The sequence below is a fragment of the Ctenopharyngodon idella genome, chromosome 2 (genome assembly GCF_019924925.1).
Source record: "Ctenopharyngodon idella isolate HZGC_01 chromosome 2, HZGC01, whole genome shotgun sequence".
Classification (NCBI taxonomy): domain Eukaryota; kingdom Metazoa; phylum Chordata; class Actinopteri; order Cypriniformes; family Xenocyprididae; genus Ctenopharyngodon; species Ctenopharyngodon idella.
The window spans coordinates 23,423,339-23,440,328 of record NC_067221.1 but is presented as its reverse complement, the minus strand read 5'-3'; the positions used below and the strand labels follow the sequence as shown (position 1 = coordinate 23,440,328).

The 16,990-nt window shown below is 35.1% G+C and overlaps 1 protein-coding gene across 2 annotated transcripts in view; it reads right to left on the bottom strand.

Annotated features, from left to right (window-relative positions):
- Positions 1–16,990, bottom strand: part of egfra (epidermal growth factor receptor a (erythroblastic leukemia viral (v-erb-b) oncogene homolog, avian)) — a 79,899-nt gene that overhangs the window by 6,285 nt on the left and 56,624 nt on the right. For both annotated transcript variants that reach the window (XM_051881562.1, XM_051881553.1), the window contains exons 17-26: positions 16,664–16,805; positions 16,184–16,306; positions 15,657–15,755; positions 12,335–12,520; positions 8,085–8,240; positions 7,054–7,129; positions 6,597–6,743; positions 5,317–5,414; positions 5,068–5,232; positions 1,351–1,392 (exon numbers count right to left, since the gene is read on the bottom strand). In XM_051881562.1, the coding sequence (XP_051737522.1) occupies positions 1,351–1,392; positions 5,068–5,232; positions 5,317–5,414; positions 6,597–6,743; positions 7,054–7,129; positions 8,085–8,240; positions 12,335–12,520; positions 15,657–15,755; positions 16,184–16,306; positions 16,664–16,805 (1,234 nt within the window). The remainder of the gene's footprint in view (positions 1–1,350; positions 1,393–5,067; positions 5,233–5,316; positions 5,415–6,596; positions 6,744–7,053; positions 7,130–8,084; positions 8,241–12,334; positions 12,521–15,656; positions 15,756–16,183; positions 16,307–16,663; positions 16,806–16,990) is intronic.

Genomic DNA, 16,990 nt, shown 5'->3' with positions numbered 1-16,990 from the left:
AGCCCTTATGGAAAGACAATATATTTCCCTATATATGAATGATCAATATATTACATGATTTAACAGTATATTTGAAAATATACCGAAAAAATATACTGCGTAAATATATTACAATATATTGAATAATACATAAGGAACTGCTGCTTTTCATATATTAAAAAATATGTGATAATATATCATAATGTATGTAATTTTATATTCAGTAATATACTTCATAATATATAGATTTATATGTGATCAGATATAGTACTGCATGCATAATATATTGTAGATATATTTACTCATATATATGAGTAAAATATATTATGTAACACATTTCTTATATTTTATAAGTATTTACATTTTAAATGTTTCATATTTTCAAGTTAGTTAACAAAAGCACACCTGCATGTACTAAAGTTTCTACCAAAGAGACTATCACTGTGCTATAGCGTGCACAGCCGTTACTGTTTAAATAAAGTTATTATAGTCTTAATGGTGTTCAGCCAATCATAAACCTAACCACAGGCTCTACTCTTCAGCACAATGGTAACCCCAAAAACTCACACATACCAGAAAACCTTTTAAATTCCAAAATAATACAACTTTAAACATTAACAGATCACCCCCTATATCAATATTGAGCAAAACACATGAAATAGCACTTCATTTTAACATTTACTCATCTTTAACAGTCAGAAGCAAAGGATGCTGGGAACTAGAAGTCTGTTGTAATCACTGATTGTAACTCATTCTATGAATTCTATCAATACATTCACATTTATATAGGAACATGTATGTGCAATATATGTACACAATAAAGGATAAAACTTTATGAATGTAATGCTATTTTTGTCTTCATTTATAAATATTTTATATGTATCAATATATAGTCATATGATCAATGCATATATTGCAGTATATTGAAAAATATAAGCACTAGTTTCCCATATATGGAAATATATTATGTGATATATCGCATTATATTTTGCAGTATATTCCCATATATTTTTGTTCCATAAGGGAGGAAGCAACATTGTTAAGAAAGAGCATGCTTCAGATGAAATCTGAACGTTTTTATTATTTGAAAATGTCTCTAAACAAATGTAATTTCCAGGACATCTTAAATGTTACATTGCGAACATTCTTTAGTTGAAATTTTTGTTCCAAAACTCCAGATGGGCAAAAGTGTCCATAGTTAAAAGCATGGTTTATTAAAAACTGAAATGCACATTATAATCACTGTGAAATGCTACTGCAATTTTAAAATCTCTATACGTTCTCTATTTAGTTTTTTTTTTCCTTTTGATTGTGCAAGTTACTAGCTAGCAATGCGATACAGTGTCTTGCTATCTGACATGAGTAACTTACCCCGTTTCTGCTGTGACAGTTCCCAGTGCTGCTGTTGAGACTCTGAAACAAAATAAAAACAGTCATGTGTTTAGTATCAATCTCTAAAAATCAACTATATATTTGTAGTAAACCAAACACTTCTATCAAACAAACTTTTTTTTTTCTTCTAGTTTTTCAATTAAAAGTGCAAATGAGTATTGGAAGCTTGATTGTTGATTCTAATTATGCAACCCCAACTGAGTCTAGCATCATTATGAACATGACCTATAATAACATGCATATACATTGCAAGGCCATTAAAATAATTATACTTTACATTTTACATTATGTTTGTAAGTGCACCTGTTATGCTTTTTTCAGATATTACCTTCCATGTAGTGTGTAATATAGCTGTTTATGAATGTAAAAGGTCTGCAAAGTTTTAAAGATCAAAGTGCAGGATAAGTGGAGTTATTGGACCTCATTTATCAATCTAACATAGAAACGAGCACAGATCATGTCAATCCCATCGTACTAATGATCGGACATCGATAAATCATCATTTAAATATCATGCCCCTATAAATTCACAGTTTAGAAGCCTTACTCTTAGACTTTATGTCATGGAGAAACGTATCCCAACCAAGAAAGAGAAATTGATCTGACACCAAAAACACCTGTTAACCTTGTTATTGAAACTATTTAAATTATTATATAAGTATTTAATATAAGAACATACTTCATTAGGCTATATGACACACTGTCAATAGATTATTTTACCATTGACAACATTTTAAATGATGAAAATGTGGCTTGGGCTTCATATGCTCCAGTCAAAATGCCCTCATAACAATTCTCCACCAGATTTACTAATCTGCAAATCCGTAAATAAGGGCCATTATCTCCTAAAATTAAAACTAAGTTCTGAACTGCTTGAAAAGAGTCATCAGTAATTCTAGTCTTACTTCTTGCGCAAACCTCATAGGTTTGTAACAAATTTGCATAATGGCAGCCTATGGTCTTCATTGGCTACCTGCAAACAATGTCTACTTTGACCTGCCCTCAAAAACTGTAGTTGTAGCTGAGGCCTGGAAGAGTTTGGTTTGTGTTGTTGACATGTCGAGAAGACACCGTTTTCAATGCTGCAAAAGCAAATCCACTTTGCATGCACTTCAAAAGGACTTGCGGTAAAACCGACGCCATTGTTAATGTTCATATCACTGTGTATCAAGCCCTGAGGAAGCCTTCGGAGCTGAAATTCAGTTATATGCGTCTCGCTTCTGACACACACACTGTGCTACTGTAGGCCAATCACAACAGACTGGGCCATCTGAGCAATCAGAGCAGAGTAGACCAGTCACAACAGACTGGGCCATCTGACCAATCAGAGTAGAATAGACCAATCACCTGACCAATCAGAGCAGAGTAGACCAATCACAACAGACTGGGCCATCTGGCCAATCAGAGCAGAGTAGACCAATCACTTGACCAATCAGAGGAGAGTAGACCAATCACAATAGACTGGGCCGTCTGACCAATCAGAGCAGAGCAGGCTCATGGAAGGAGGGGTTTAAAGAGACTGAATCCTTTATAGAACAGTTTTAGACACTGTGGGAAAAGTATATTATGAGATTATGCTGCAGTGTATATTATGAGAAAATTAAAATGTTTTTGAACTTGAATGTTTGTAAACCTTTTGTAGGTTAGAAACCTTTAAAATAGCATAATAGGGGCAATTTAATTTATTTCACTCAACAATTTTAACGTGGGAGGGGCCATGAAACATTTAGGTTTTTTTTATTCTTTCAAAAAATTAGATGAAGAATGCAGTACTGTACCACAAGACCCCTGTAATAGGGATGTGGTAATAATATGTTTAGAAATTTATTTTTTGTACTTTTTTTGTATTATTTGTAGTTGATGTTGTACAATGGTTAATCCATTCAAATGAGTAAAGCATAAACCTTTGTATTTACCACCACTTGCACAAAACAGGCCTGTACATGTTACGAGGAGAACAGAAGCCAGCTTTATTGAGGCTCCTGGACCATAACAAAACCTAGTCAGCAGTTCACGCAAGCATGTCGCAGGTTTTCTTTTGCAAAACACGTTCATAAAACACAAGGAACGACGAAAAGAAACATAAGCTAAATAAGCTACCATCTGTCAGAGAAACTACAGCCTTAAATGGCTATGCCTCAATGCCTGTGTTATATAAGACTCCGTCTGAGCTCAAGGCCTTCGTTCTGCCAAAAAAATTTTAACAAGTGTTGCCCGCGAAAGCAATCAGACTTGAAAGGCAGAAGGAGCTTTGCACACACTTAGCGGCAGGCGCGAGGCCAGGAAACGCTCAGAACGCTGAGGCCTGGCGAGTCCTCTTGGACAGACATGCTTGCTTTTCTGCTGAAGAACGGTCATTAATCAGGAGGCAGCTGGGAGGAAGCGGGGGAGAGGGCGAAGAGGCAGAAGGACAGCGGAACAGGAAGTGGGTGAAGGAGGCCAGAAGAAGACGAAAATCAGGCCAGGTACATACGCCTCTGCAAAGTGAACTTTCTGTCCTTTTGAGTGAAAGCACACAACACTGTCATCAGATTTGATATCGTATGCAGTCACTGCTTTACTGGTATCGCAGGGAGCGTTCAGCTAAGACAGATGTTTTAGATGGGCTGTCAATAAGACTATTGCATTCCTTTAATATATAATGATGTATAATCTTGTATCTTATTGCTTACATGATATATATATATATATATATATATATGTATGTATATATATGTATGTATGTATATCATGTAAGCAGTAAGGTACAAGAGGCTGTGCTGTATCACTAAAAGCCTTCCTTCCGCCGGAATAAAATAGTCCCTGACCGTGAACAGCAACAAAAGTTACATTATTACGCCATTAGATGGCGGCAAAGACTGTCTTTATGAGTGTGTCAGTCAGTAGCGAAGACTTTTACATTGAAAAGACTGAACTGTTGTGAACACAGAACAAGACGCAACTGACAAATGCTTTGACTAGTGCTGTCAGTCATGGGAAAACCCCTTAACTGTTAAAAGGACAGAATAATACATCGGACATTTAAACAGATTTTTTATTATGAACGTAGGACTGACCTGAAGGAAAATGCTAAATCTGAATGCAGATAATAAGCTCTTTCTCACAATACTCTTCTACATAATAAGCTTCAATGAATGATATCAATTGAGAACAAACAGTTTATGTTGCTAAGAATGGTTGCTAAGGGTGTCGTGTAGTGATTCACAGAACCGTTGGGTGAAGCGTTTATAGCCGTGTCTTATCGTCAATAAAACACAACTATTGGCTAATCAGAATCAACGACGGGAACTAACCGTTTTATAAATATATATATATATATATATATATATATATATATATATATATTACAGGATTCTTTGATGAATAGAAAGTAAAATAAAATAAACATTTATTTGTAAGTCTTTATTGTCACTATATTGATTAATTTCATGTATCCTTGCTGAATAAACATATTATTTAAAAAATAAAATAAAAAATAACAATCTTACTGACCCCAAACTTTTGAACAGTGGTCTTTGTCATGTTCAATTAGTTCTTTTTAATAAAAAAAAAAAAAACACAACCTTGTATGGTCTGTTTTATGATGTCTTTTTATAATGAGATTGAAGCTGCATATTAGAAATGAGTTGGTGTTTGAAATGACCACCAGAATGTTAGGAAGGCGTTTCATGAGCTGGATATGGAGCCAGTGTATTACCACAGAGTGCAGCAGCTGCGTGCGAGAGGTGCTGGGGCTGCTGAAGAAGCTGTGATTGGGCACTAAATACTCGTCAGCATCCACAGCTTCATCCAGCTCTCCACTCATCAGACTGCGGTAGAACTTGGAGTCAGAAGGACTGGGTAAATGCATCCGATCATCACCCTGTAAACAGGAAAACAGTGACAGTGATCAGATGTGAGCAATGCTCCAGTGAGATTTCACAAATCAGAGTTGTGCTTCTCTTACCTGAATGACAAGATAGCGGGGCGGGTCACGTGCCATTTTGGTGAACTCAGCGATGAGCTCCCTGAAGCGAGGTCTGCTCTCTGCATCGATCATCCAACCTGAATGAAAACATAGTGATGTGAGGATAAAGGCGATGATGGCAAAGACTTTAAGTTTAAAAACTCTAAATCTATCATCGCCTAACCACCCTCATGTTGCTTCAAACTCCCTTTTTTCGGACGAAAATTAAGGATGCACAACATATCAATATCATTTCAGTTATTACTCGATATTAGCGATGTTTTAATTCATAGGTATTGTTTGATATTGGATATTGGCTGATATTGGATATGTAATTATACATGCTTAAAGTTAATCTTTAAAAACACTAATAATTTAATAAAATTGCTAAAGTGAATGAAGTCAAAATTAACAATTCTTATTTTTTATATTGCGGTGATTATTATAAATAATAATAATAATAATAATAATAATAATATATATATATATATATATATATATAAAATAATAAAATTATTTACAAATGTATTATACAGTAATATATATATATATATATTACTGTACAATACATTTGTAAATAATTTGATTATGCTGTTCGCAGTGCTTCATGGGATTTTAATTCTTTCCCTCACTAAAGCCGTTAAGTACACATGTCTTGTACCTTTGTATTTTTGTCTGATTTTCAAAAACTTTTTGCTTAAAATCAAAGTTCGTAGTGTTGTGATTCAGGTTGTGATTCACATTGTAGCTGATTGGCTTGGTTCATGAATTATAACTCTTTAACGAAGACTTTTTAAAAATCTCTATGGGAAAAATGAATGGAAAAAATATTTCCGGAACCAGCGCCGCTGAAAAAGGGGGCAGGCGCTGCACTCTAGAACCATCCAATCGTCCAATCAATTCTACATGGACAAAATCAAGTCCCGCCTTACATTGTTTCTTGTTCGAAAAGCCGCTTCACTCATATCTACATCACAAGACTGTCACAACTTCCGTTTTATGCCGACTTTTCACATTTTGGTCATATTTTATCTTACAGAGGGAACTAGGTCTGTTACTGGTTCCCCCTCAAAATAATAGGTTTATGATGCTTCTGATGGAAACAATATGTATAAAACACACAAAGCCAATGCTTTTGTGAATAACAGATGGGATACCTTTACTGGAAAGGTAAATTCAACAATTTTATGGCATATTAATGGGTTTCATCAATCATTGATGAAAAAGGTAGGAAGTATTACACATGTCCACTTCATAATACAGCAATGAATCAAACTTACATTTGACCATTATCATGTACACATCAATGGTGCAGATAGGAGGCTGAGGAAGTCTTTCTCCTTTTTCTAGAACTTCTGCGATTTCACTAGCGGGAATCCCATCGTATGGCTTTGTTCCAAATGTCATCAGCTCCCAGACTGTCACACCTAGAGAAGTGTACCATACAATGAACAGTTAATTTCATTCAATACTGAAATATCCTCAGTTTTAAAAGAGATATTATAAAGTTAACATTAACCCTATTCACTTTTTAAATTCACATTCCTGGTCATTTTCAATGGGGCATGTTTTTTCCAAAGAAAACTTTTCACAATCCAATCAATTCCTGTCATATATTTTCTCTTGCTGAATTTTCTTTTTCACTCTGAAGTCCATGGAAGTAAAATGGACTTTAAAATTTTAATTCCTGGAATAAGCAATACCGTTTACTTCTGACATTGGTAAACTGTTACTAACCATAACTCCAGACGTCACTCTGGTGTGTGTATGTCCTATGCAGGATGGATTCAAGTGCCATCCATTTTATTGGCACCTGTTGAAGGATATAGATGGACAAGGCAACATAAAATCTCTATTTCAAATGCAAAAAATGGGAAGACACATTTGACACATTCGAAAGATAACTTCTGATTGCTAGTAATCTTAGCCTTGTATAGTTAGGACACTAATAAACTAATTGCATCACTTAATAACTTTTATGGAATGTGTTACATCACTTTTGCGTTTCCTTTTCTCATTGGGCTTGCTTGTTTGTTTTTTTAATAAATAAAAAAAGTTAGATTTTTGTCAAATGTAAAGGCTCTTTACATGGAATGAATAAGCCTCAGGTTGGAAAAAAATTGCAAATTTACGCCTGTACAGTAGAGGGCGCATCTCATACAAACCTTTCAGCTGTGCTGTCATTCTGGGTCACAAAAGAAAACAAAAGAAGAACACAAAAGTGATGTTCATTTTTGCTTCTTAGTATGCTTGAATTGGATCTTTGAAGGTCACCAGCAAAGACATTGTGTAATACAGTGTGAAATAAAGTATATTTGTATTGTTTAACATACTTAATTATTGCAGGCTTGTGTAATATTTGCGTTTCACTGTTTTTATTCATTTTGAGGAATATTGAATTTGTGCAAGTGAGATGAGTAAATGCTCACATTGGTCTAGAACTACAATAACCATCATGTTTACACAGCGCACACAACGCCACTGCACTTACTCCCGATTTCTCTCAACATAGGGGCAGGAGGGCTGCCAGTCAATAAATGGGAAAACAAAGTAATTTGCGTTACTTATTTAAAAAAGTAACTCAAATATTTTGCTGTAAATTTAAAAGTAATGAATTACTTTACTAGTTACTTAAAGTAATCTGATTACGTAACTCATATTACTTGCAATGTATTACCTCCAATACTGCTAATAAGGTCTAGTAAAATCAAAAACTGCTAAAACTTTGTCATCAACATCCACTTTCTCATAAAAGAGAAATAACAGACCTTTCCACCATCTGCATGATACTCCTTCTCATCGGCGCTTAATAGCTTGGCCAGGCCAAAATCAGTGATCTTCACATGTTGAGGGGTTTTCACTAGCACGTTACGAGCAGCCAAGTCTCTGTGCACAAGATGGCGCTCTTCCAGGTAATTCATTCCCTAATAAAGCCAGAGAGAAATTCAAAAGATTTTAGTCGACTTGAGTTAATATAATGATGCTCATTCAAGCTGGAATGAAAATTCTGAGTCAAAAGAATACAATTCATTAATATGTATGAGATTCCATTTGTGCCAAAAATAAGTTGACTGCTTTGTTCTATACATTTGTCCTTGTCTACAGTCATTGCCTATTTGTTTAGATAAATTATTATATGTTGATGTGTCTGTTCTCTATTTGTGCTGTCTTTCTTTGTCATCCTTACTGTAATCTTCTTCTGTCGTCTTTCTCTGTTGTCCTCACTGTAGTCTTGTTCTGTCATTTATCGAAGGCTGTTTTAATATATTCTATTATATATTCTATAATACATTTTTATATATTCTATATACCAGTGGATACAAAACTTACTAGACTAAATCAAGTGAAAAAAAGTCATACTATTTTCATAGTATTTCATTTTCTCCACAGGGAAATGTATTTTTAGCGAAAAGGAGACCTACTGTTACTATCCGAGGCTGTTAATCGATAGTCTATGGCTATGCGTTTGTTAAAGTCATCATTTTGCATTATTTCAACTTATTTTTTAAAGAATACATATTTTTATTATACTTACATTTATTCTAATTATATTTTACTTATATTTTATTTATAATAGGCTACTAATATTTATTATATTATAGACCTATATATTTATTTTTAATTCTTAATTAAAAAAACAAACAAAAAAAAAACACTTCTGGTGCACATTTAAATTAACACCTGCCATGGTATTTATTTGCCTTCTCTGATTTAGATGTGTGTCTTCAGCCGATGCGACATTAGTGCCACCTAGTGGAATTACAAAAATACAGCATATTTTGCAAACGGGCCTTTCGTTGAAGGCATCAACAGGTAAATGTAGGCAACTTTCAATAAAATGTCAAACAAGGAATACTTTCAGCTGTGTTGCTATGTGTCATGAGAGTAAACAACTGAGCAGCTATAACACTCCTATACACTACTATATACCTCATTATCCGAAGAATGAAAATGCAAATTCACTCTTTGACATTATTCAGAGACTTACAAAACAGCAGAAATATAGTGGTTACCCAGGGTACCACTGTGAACAAAGCAGCTATGTGCTTAAAAACACTACTATTATTAGGCATTATACTGAGGTATTATGCCATCAAAACTTTTCTAAAGACAGTCGTTTTTAGAGATACATGGGTCTTTCACTGTTCTTTTCATATGAGAACAAGAAGACGACAGAGAAAGACAACAGAACAAGAAGACAGTCAGGATGACAGAGAAAGATGACAGTAAGGATGATAGAAAAGATGACAGAAGAAGACTACGGTAAGGACTACAGAACAAGACTACAGTAAAGATGACCGAGAAAGACAACAGAGAAAGACGCAAGTAAAAACAACAGAAAAAGATGACAGAACATGACGACAGTAAGAATGACAGACGACAGAAGAAGACTAAGGATGTCAGAACAAGACTACAGTAAGGACAACAGAGAAAGACTACAGTAAAGGATGACAATAAAGACGACAGAAGAAAAAGACAGAACAAGATGACAGTAAGGACGACAATAAAGACAACAGAAGAAGACGACAGAACATAATGACAGTAAGGATGACTGTTACGGCCTGTGACGTATGTGTGTTTATTTTTTTTTTTTAATGTGTTTCTGCGTTCTGGTGTTTGCTTGTGTCTTTGTTTCTCTATTGTATGTGCAGATTGCGGTCACCTGCTGCTGATTACCGGGCTGCTGATTAGCGACAGGATATAAGCAGTCCCCAGTCAACGGAGAGAGAGAGGGGAGGCGGTTTGTCGTGCTTGATGTGTCCCTTCATGTCTCCATTCCCAGATCAATTTGCTGTGTAACTTGTGTGTTACTCAACCAAACAATGTAGTGAAAACGTGTGTTAGCGGTATTTATAAGGAGTGGGGGGTGTCCCTTGTTTCTTTTGTTATCCTTTTCTCTTGTTTTGTGGTTAGACAAGGAGAAAGGGTAGTTGATTGTTTTTTTTGTTTTGTTTTTTCTCTTCTGATTTTTATTTTATTAGGTAAGTTAGTTTCCTTTTTAAAAGGAAACTATTTTTTTGTTATTTTTTTTGGGCTCCCATTTCCTGAGGTAAACTGTAATTTATTTTCACTAGTTAGTCTACTCTTTATTATTTGCTTCTCTTTTTGTTCGTTAAATAAAAGATCGTTATGGTTATAACGTTCTGAACAGCAAAGAGGTGTGGTGTCGTGATTCTGGGTCTGGAGATGGGCACATCAACGTCTCCCCTAGCTTTTATTGTCCGTTTCTATTTCTGCCCCTAGACCATATAAAAAAATGGGAACGTAACAATGACAGTAAAGACGACAGAAGAAGATGTCTGTAAGGACAACAGTGAAGACGACAGAAAAAGTTGACATAAACAGAGAACATACACATCAACATATACTCATTTAGCAGTTGCACTTCATTTTACAGTATGTGCACTTACAGTGTACTTACCTAAGAAAGTACTGGTAATATAAGGTAACCACACTGGCTAAGGTTAGGTTCAAGGGTAGGTTCAGGGTTAGTACCTAGTTATTACCCAGTTGAAATTACTATAATAAGTACATAGTATGTACATGGGGAACAGGACTGTAAAATAAAGTGCTACCCATTTATCTGAACAAGAAGGCAATAACTGTAGACAAGGACAAATGTATAGTACAAAGCAGTCCAAATATGGGCTTCATGTCTGCAGATCACCCAAAAAATTTAATGATTAAAATTTAATGATAGAGGAGTATTTACACTTCATAAAAGTTTACTGATTGAATAGTAATGCAATCATGAAAAGACTAAGGCCCGGTTTCACAGAGTTGCTTTCAGTTAAAACAGCTCAAACATGCATTTTAGTCTAGGACTAGCTTAAGCCTTGTCTGTGAAACCGGGGGTTAATGTAAAGTGTTTAAGAGCCACCTACGGAAACTTTATCACATCCAAATGGAACTATGTCAGCATACAGAGTCATGGATGAGACGCACAGATGGAACAATAGTGGAACTCAAACACTAACTGCAGTATCCAGCATTTTTAAACATTCATCACAGAAGTAAATGAATTCCTCTTATTTGCATATATTAGTAGATATTTATGCAATTTGCATGTACTGTAAATGGAACACACATACTGAATACCAATCAGTGAATAAGTGTAAATAAGCTCTAAGAAGTGCACAGATAAGGGAAAATGCTGTTTAGATCATTAGGCAATGATGGGATCATTGGGGAATTATGACACAACTGTTATGGAAAGAATGACAAATTGATGATATTCAAACAAAAAGAAAGTCAAGATTCAAGAAGATGAAAGTATATTTGTTCACGCTTTTCTCAGAATGTAATATCATCATATCAAACATATTGCTACATTTTCTAGTCATATTCTGATCAAACTTTCTCACTCTCAAAAAAAAGTTATTCCCTCAGCAGCGAGGACTAAAAAAAGATCCGTCTGCTAAAAGAATCTTCACAGTTACTGATTTGCACTTCAGAAATCAGACATGACTTCAAATTTTGAATATTTGCGAGTGGTACAGACCTGTGAGTGGTATTACCTATTTTTGGTTTCATATCACCAGCGAGAAACCTGGATAGGCATATCAATTCATTCAAAATCTAAAAATGTCTCCTTATACTTTCTAGTTTTGCTTTAAACACAATGTATTAAACAAATTGCATTTTTTTTCTCCCTTTTTCCTTTTACTATATAGGAGAAAATTACTTGAAAGTAAGAGAGGGGGGACAGGACTAGGACATTTTAATAATTAAACTAGGGCACCCCATCACTTAATAATTAATCACAAATAAAATTAAACAAATAAAATGAATTGCAAATAATTGTAATTAATAGTTTTATTTTAAATAATAAATTAAAATATTTAAAAAAAATAAAATAAATTATTACAATTAAAAAAATAATAATACATTTAAATAATTATTTTTAATAATTAATTGTACTGAACACCATCTGTTCATCATCAGATGAAATGACTCATTGGTTAGCAGAAGGGATGAGATTAAAAAACAACAACAAAAAAAAGTACAATCCATTTACCTTAGCAATCTGCACACACCAGTTGAGCAGGTGTTGTGAGCCGATGTTGTCCTTGTTTTCTCTGACGTAGTCCAGCAAACAGCCGTAAGGCATCAACTGGGTGATAAGTTGGACGGTGGAGGTCAGGCAGATCCCAAGCAGACGGCACACGTGAGGATGGTCAACGCTGGCCATCACATAGGCCTCCTATAGATACAAACAAATGAGGTCAGCACCAATGCTACATACTGTATATACTATAGTATACATCAACACTGACAAATACTGTGGTTGTTTATAGTCCCTAAAGTCGTAGAACTAACAAATGAGGTGCCTCGTGCGCATTAGAAAATATTTGCTGAGATGGAGGCCTGGAGTTCAGAAGAAAACTGCTTTAGGAAAATCTAAACCTAGCAGGAACATAATAATTAAACCCTGAGCAATACACAGGACTTTTCCTAGGCGATTTAGAGCTGCCAATAACAACCTCTTCCTATCAAATAATGAGGGAGTGACTGATATCTATTTAAATTTTTACTTTTTTTCTTTCTAACATTAAAACGACAGATCTGTTAGAATTCAATTTTTGCAGACATCCAAAAGGTTATAGTGTGTGTTTACATAGATGAGTTATCTTCAAAGTAACCTTGAGAAGTGGCCTGTGCAGCCACATCCTCACAATCAAAGAGAATACCGGAGGAAATTGCATTCTTTCTTTTTGCAATAGCAAACAAGACCTTTCTGAGTTTGGGCGCATGCAAAAAGCAGGAATTTCTCCATTCCCACACTCCTCCTGGTTGGAGTTTTCTGTTTTTTATCAACTCAACACAACATCCAGCGGGACTTGGTCAGATTGCCCTTAAGGTTATGTAATATAGATTTATATATATACACTGTGTTCCAAATTATTATGCAAGTGACGTATCAGTGGGATTTCAGTACAATAAACATTCAGATTTTAGTTTTTCAAAGAAAGTGTTTGTTTGTTTTATTACTCCGTATATTTTTAGATAACTGGTATCAATCTCAGACAGGTTTATTAAAAAGTTTTCCAGGTCTACTTAGGTAAATGGAAACTGTACTTAAAGAGGTTGTTCCACATTATTAATCAAGTCACAGTTCTCATGCAATATGGGGAGGAAGAAATATCTTTCTGAAGATGAAAAGCATGAAATGGTGCAATGTTATGCAAAAGGAATGAAAACAACTAATATTGTGTGAAAAATGAATGGAGATTATGGAACTATCATAAGATAAGATAAGAAAGAAAAAAAGCCACTGTTGAGCAGCAGGTATTTGAAGCTCCTGGTGTCTTTGGAGTCTCAGGAACCTCTCCATGCAGGCTGGCAGTTATGTGTAAAATTGCATTTCAGCCACCCCTAACCAAACCTCACAAAGATAAACATTTACAGTGGGTGTAGAAATACATTTTCAAACAGTTTTATTGCTTTGGTGTTTTTTGCAGCATGGGATAGTGCATAGTGCATTGTATTTCAGAAGGCATTATCCTTCTTTTTATACCAAAGCTGAAAATGGCCAGTTATGAACTCCACATATCTTGAAGAAGTCATTTCGACACCCTCAGAAACCCTAAAGGGACCTTTCATCTCACTTCCCAATATTCCAGCCCAAATCATCACTCGCCAGCTCCCTGCTGACGTCTTGTTGGAACATGGTGTCCACTCACCAACCATCCAGAAATCCATCCATCTAGATTCTAGACCATCCATTGTAGTACAGCATTCGTCAGTGAATAAAACTATTTAAAAATGAGTCTTCATTTATTTCTACACCCACTGTAAATGTTTCTCTTTGCGAGGTTTGGTTAGAGGTGGCTGAAATGCAACTTTACGCACAACTGCCAGCCAGCATGGAGAGGTTCTTGAGACTCCAGAGACACCAGCAGCTTTAAATACCTGTTTGCTGCTTAACACAGGCTTTTTTTTTTAATTTTTTTTATAGCTGTCCTTTTAATACAACTAATTTTTTTTGACAGAAACTTTCCTTAAAAGTTCTGCTGTGCTCCAAGTCACTCACAAATCTTATGATAGTTCGATAATTTACATTCACTTTTTACACAATATATATATATATATATATATATATATATACACGAGCCAAAAGAATATATATATTGAAGATGATTTTTAGTATATTAATGAAGTCAGTTCATTTCAGGTATAGACTGTAACATTTGACAATCACAAAGTGACTAAAAATCTAAAATTTAATTTAATTTTCAATTTGAACATTAACAGTATCCTGTGTACAGTACGTATTTATATTGTTTTATTTAAAACCTAACAAACAACTTTTGTGAAATGTTTTTTCATGAAAAGTGTGATCAGTGGGTTTTTATTTTATCTAATACATTGACATTTAAAGTGGCAGAATTTAACTTGACTTAAAGTTAGTTCACTAATTCATAAACAACACATTCCTGCAGTTGTTGTGTTTTGTTGGGTCAGTGTGACAATTACAGTTATGTTTCTGAACACTAAAAAAAAAAAATAATCAAACAGTCAGCTTTGGAAAGTTTTAAATGTTGTCATTTGTTGGGCAATTTTAGCCAGCCTTAAAGTCACTAAGAAATCAAAATGGACAATTCTTGTTTTTAAGTTTAAGTTATTTATCTGTGCACATCATTTTTTTTTTTTTTTAATTCATGTGTTCTTGTAATCTTTAATCAAAATAACTTCCCCTCTCTCTTGCAGCTCATCTCTTCTCTTCTCTGATGATGTGTTTACTGGCATGAGGGCGGGAAAACCTGTCACTAAGATGAGATCCACATCCAATCAATTCCCCATGAACAAAATCAAGTCTTGCCCTAAATGTTTTCTTGTTCGAGAAGCCGTTTCACTCGGATACACGTCACAATCAGTGTTGCCAAATTAGTGATTTTGTCACTAGATTTAATGAGTTCCCTGTCCCTTTTGAGACTTTTTTCAAAAGTTTAGGGACAAATCTAGCAACTTCTTGGACAAACCTTATCTAGATTCTTATTTTGCCCACTGATCTCTATTCATATTTATATGGATCAATGAATTTGCCATTATGATGTCATCTAGTGACATTTAGCTACCAGTTTTAGCTACTTTCATTTGAAAGCAGTTGGCAACACTGGTTACAACAGAAAAGAAATTACTATCGCATCTTCCGTTTCATGCTGATTTTAAGAGTTCAAACACCTTTTGGTAAGTCTAACTTGACTTAAAACCTCTTTAATTATCTATGCAGTATTGACAGCAGTAAACTGACAACAAGACAATGAGTCACAGTGAATAAATCATGAATAAGGTCAGATGTGACATAAACATCCCAAAATTCACACTCTAATACTCACGTCCAAGATCTCCTTGTTTGCTTTGGGAGATGTGGCTTCCCGTAAGACCTTAATGGCGACGGGGATCTTCACATTTTCTCCCTCTGGAACCCACAAGCCCTGCAGCAACAGATGCATATTTGTCTTAATATTTCATGAGTAACACCCAGTGTTTTGTAACCAAGTTTTCAAAGCTGAAATCATCCTGAGATAAAGAGATAAGAATGCTGGTAAACAGTTGATGGTAGCCATTGACTTCCACAGTATGAAAAAAAAAAAAAAAAAAAAAGGGCAGTCAATATACTGTCAACTGTATTCTTCAAAATATCTTATTTTGTGTTCAACAGAAGAAAGAAAACTCATACAGATTTGGAACAACTTGAGTGTGAGTAAATGATGACAGAATTTTCATTTTTGGGTGAACTATCCCTTTAAGGTCTATTGAGCTTATTTTGTAAACTGAGAGGGCATCAAAAAAGGGAACAAGAAATGCTCATAGCACAAAGTATTTACATATGCATATGCAACCTTAAAGAGAGGTCAGTCACCTTATACACAGTGCCAAAAGCTCCAGACCCAAGCACTTTGATCTTCTTGAACTCCGTCTCTTTGAGGATTCGCAGCAAGGCCTGGTTGGGGGCTTCGCCACTGGGGGTCAGAGGCTCCACTAGCTGTAGAGACAAATAGAGTCAGGAAACCTCCCTTCCACACTCAAACACACATCCTGTCCTCCAATGAGCATGGGATGACACGGATATGTCTGTATTCACAAACACTATTGCCTCAATGACTGAATTCCATCAGCTTTCGTACTAGACTGTTGACATTACAGCTGTAACCCGGCTCTACTGTGTTGATCTCACATGCTTTCAGCTTGTCTGAAGTTACTATATCTGACTTTATTATGAAGCTTTAAAACATTCAGCTCTTTCCCGCAGACATCAAACTCAACCAACTCTCCTCTTTCTATGAGTGCTTGGCATTCAGATATTCAGAATATTTATATCCGGGTTGACTTGTGGTCTGACCTCTCTTTCTTGCAGGAGTCGTCGTAGGGTTCTCTTCCTTCTGATGTGGCGTCTGCGGAATAGAACAGCCACTCCTAGAGCCAGGATTACAAACGCCAGCAGACCTCCAACCACGCCAGCGGCAATCATGGGCAAACCCGAACTACAGATGAAAGGAACATTATTGAGTTTTTCCATGTAGTTGAAGATCACCTATACTTTCTCTCTTGAACATAGATATAACTAAATCTCAACACATTATTGAGTGGTTTTGCTCTTATTAATGATGATTTTTTTATCAGAAAATCAGCGTTTGTGAGATTTATTCAATTTGAACAGTTTTGAGTT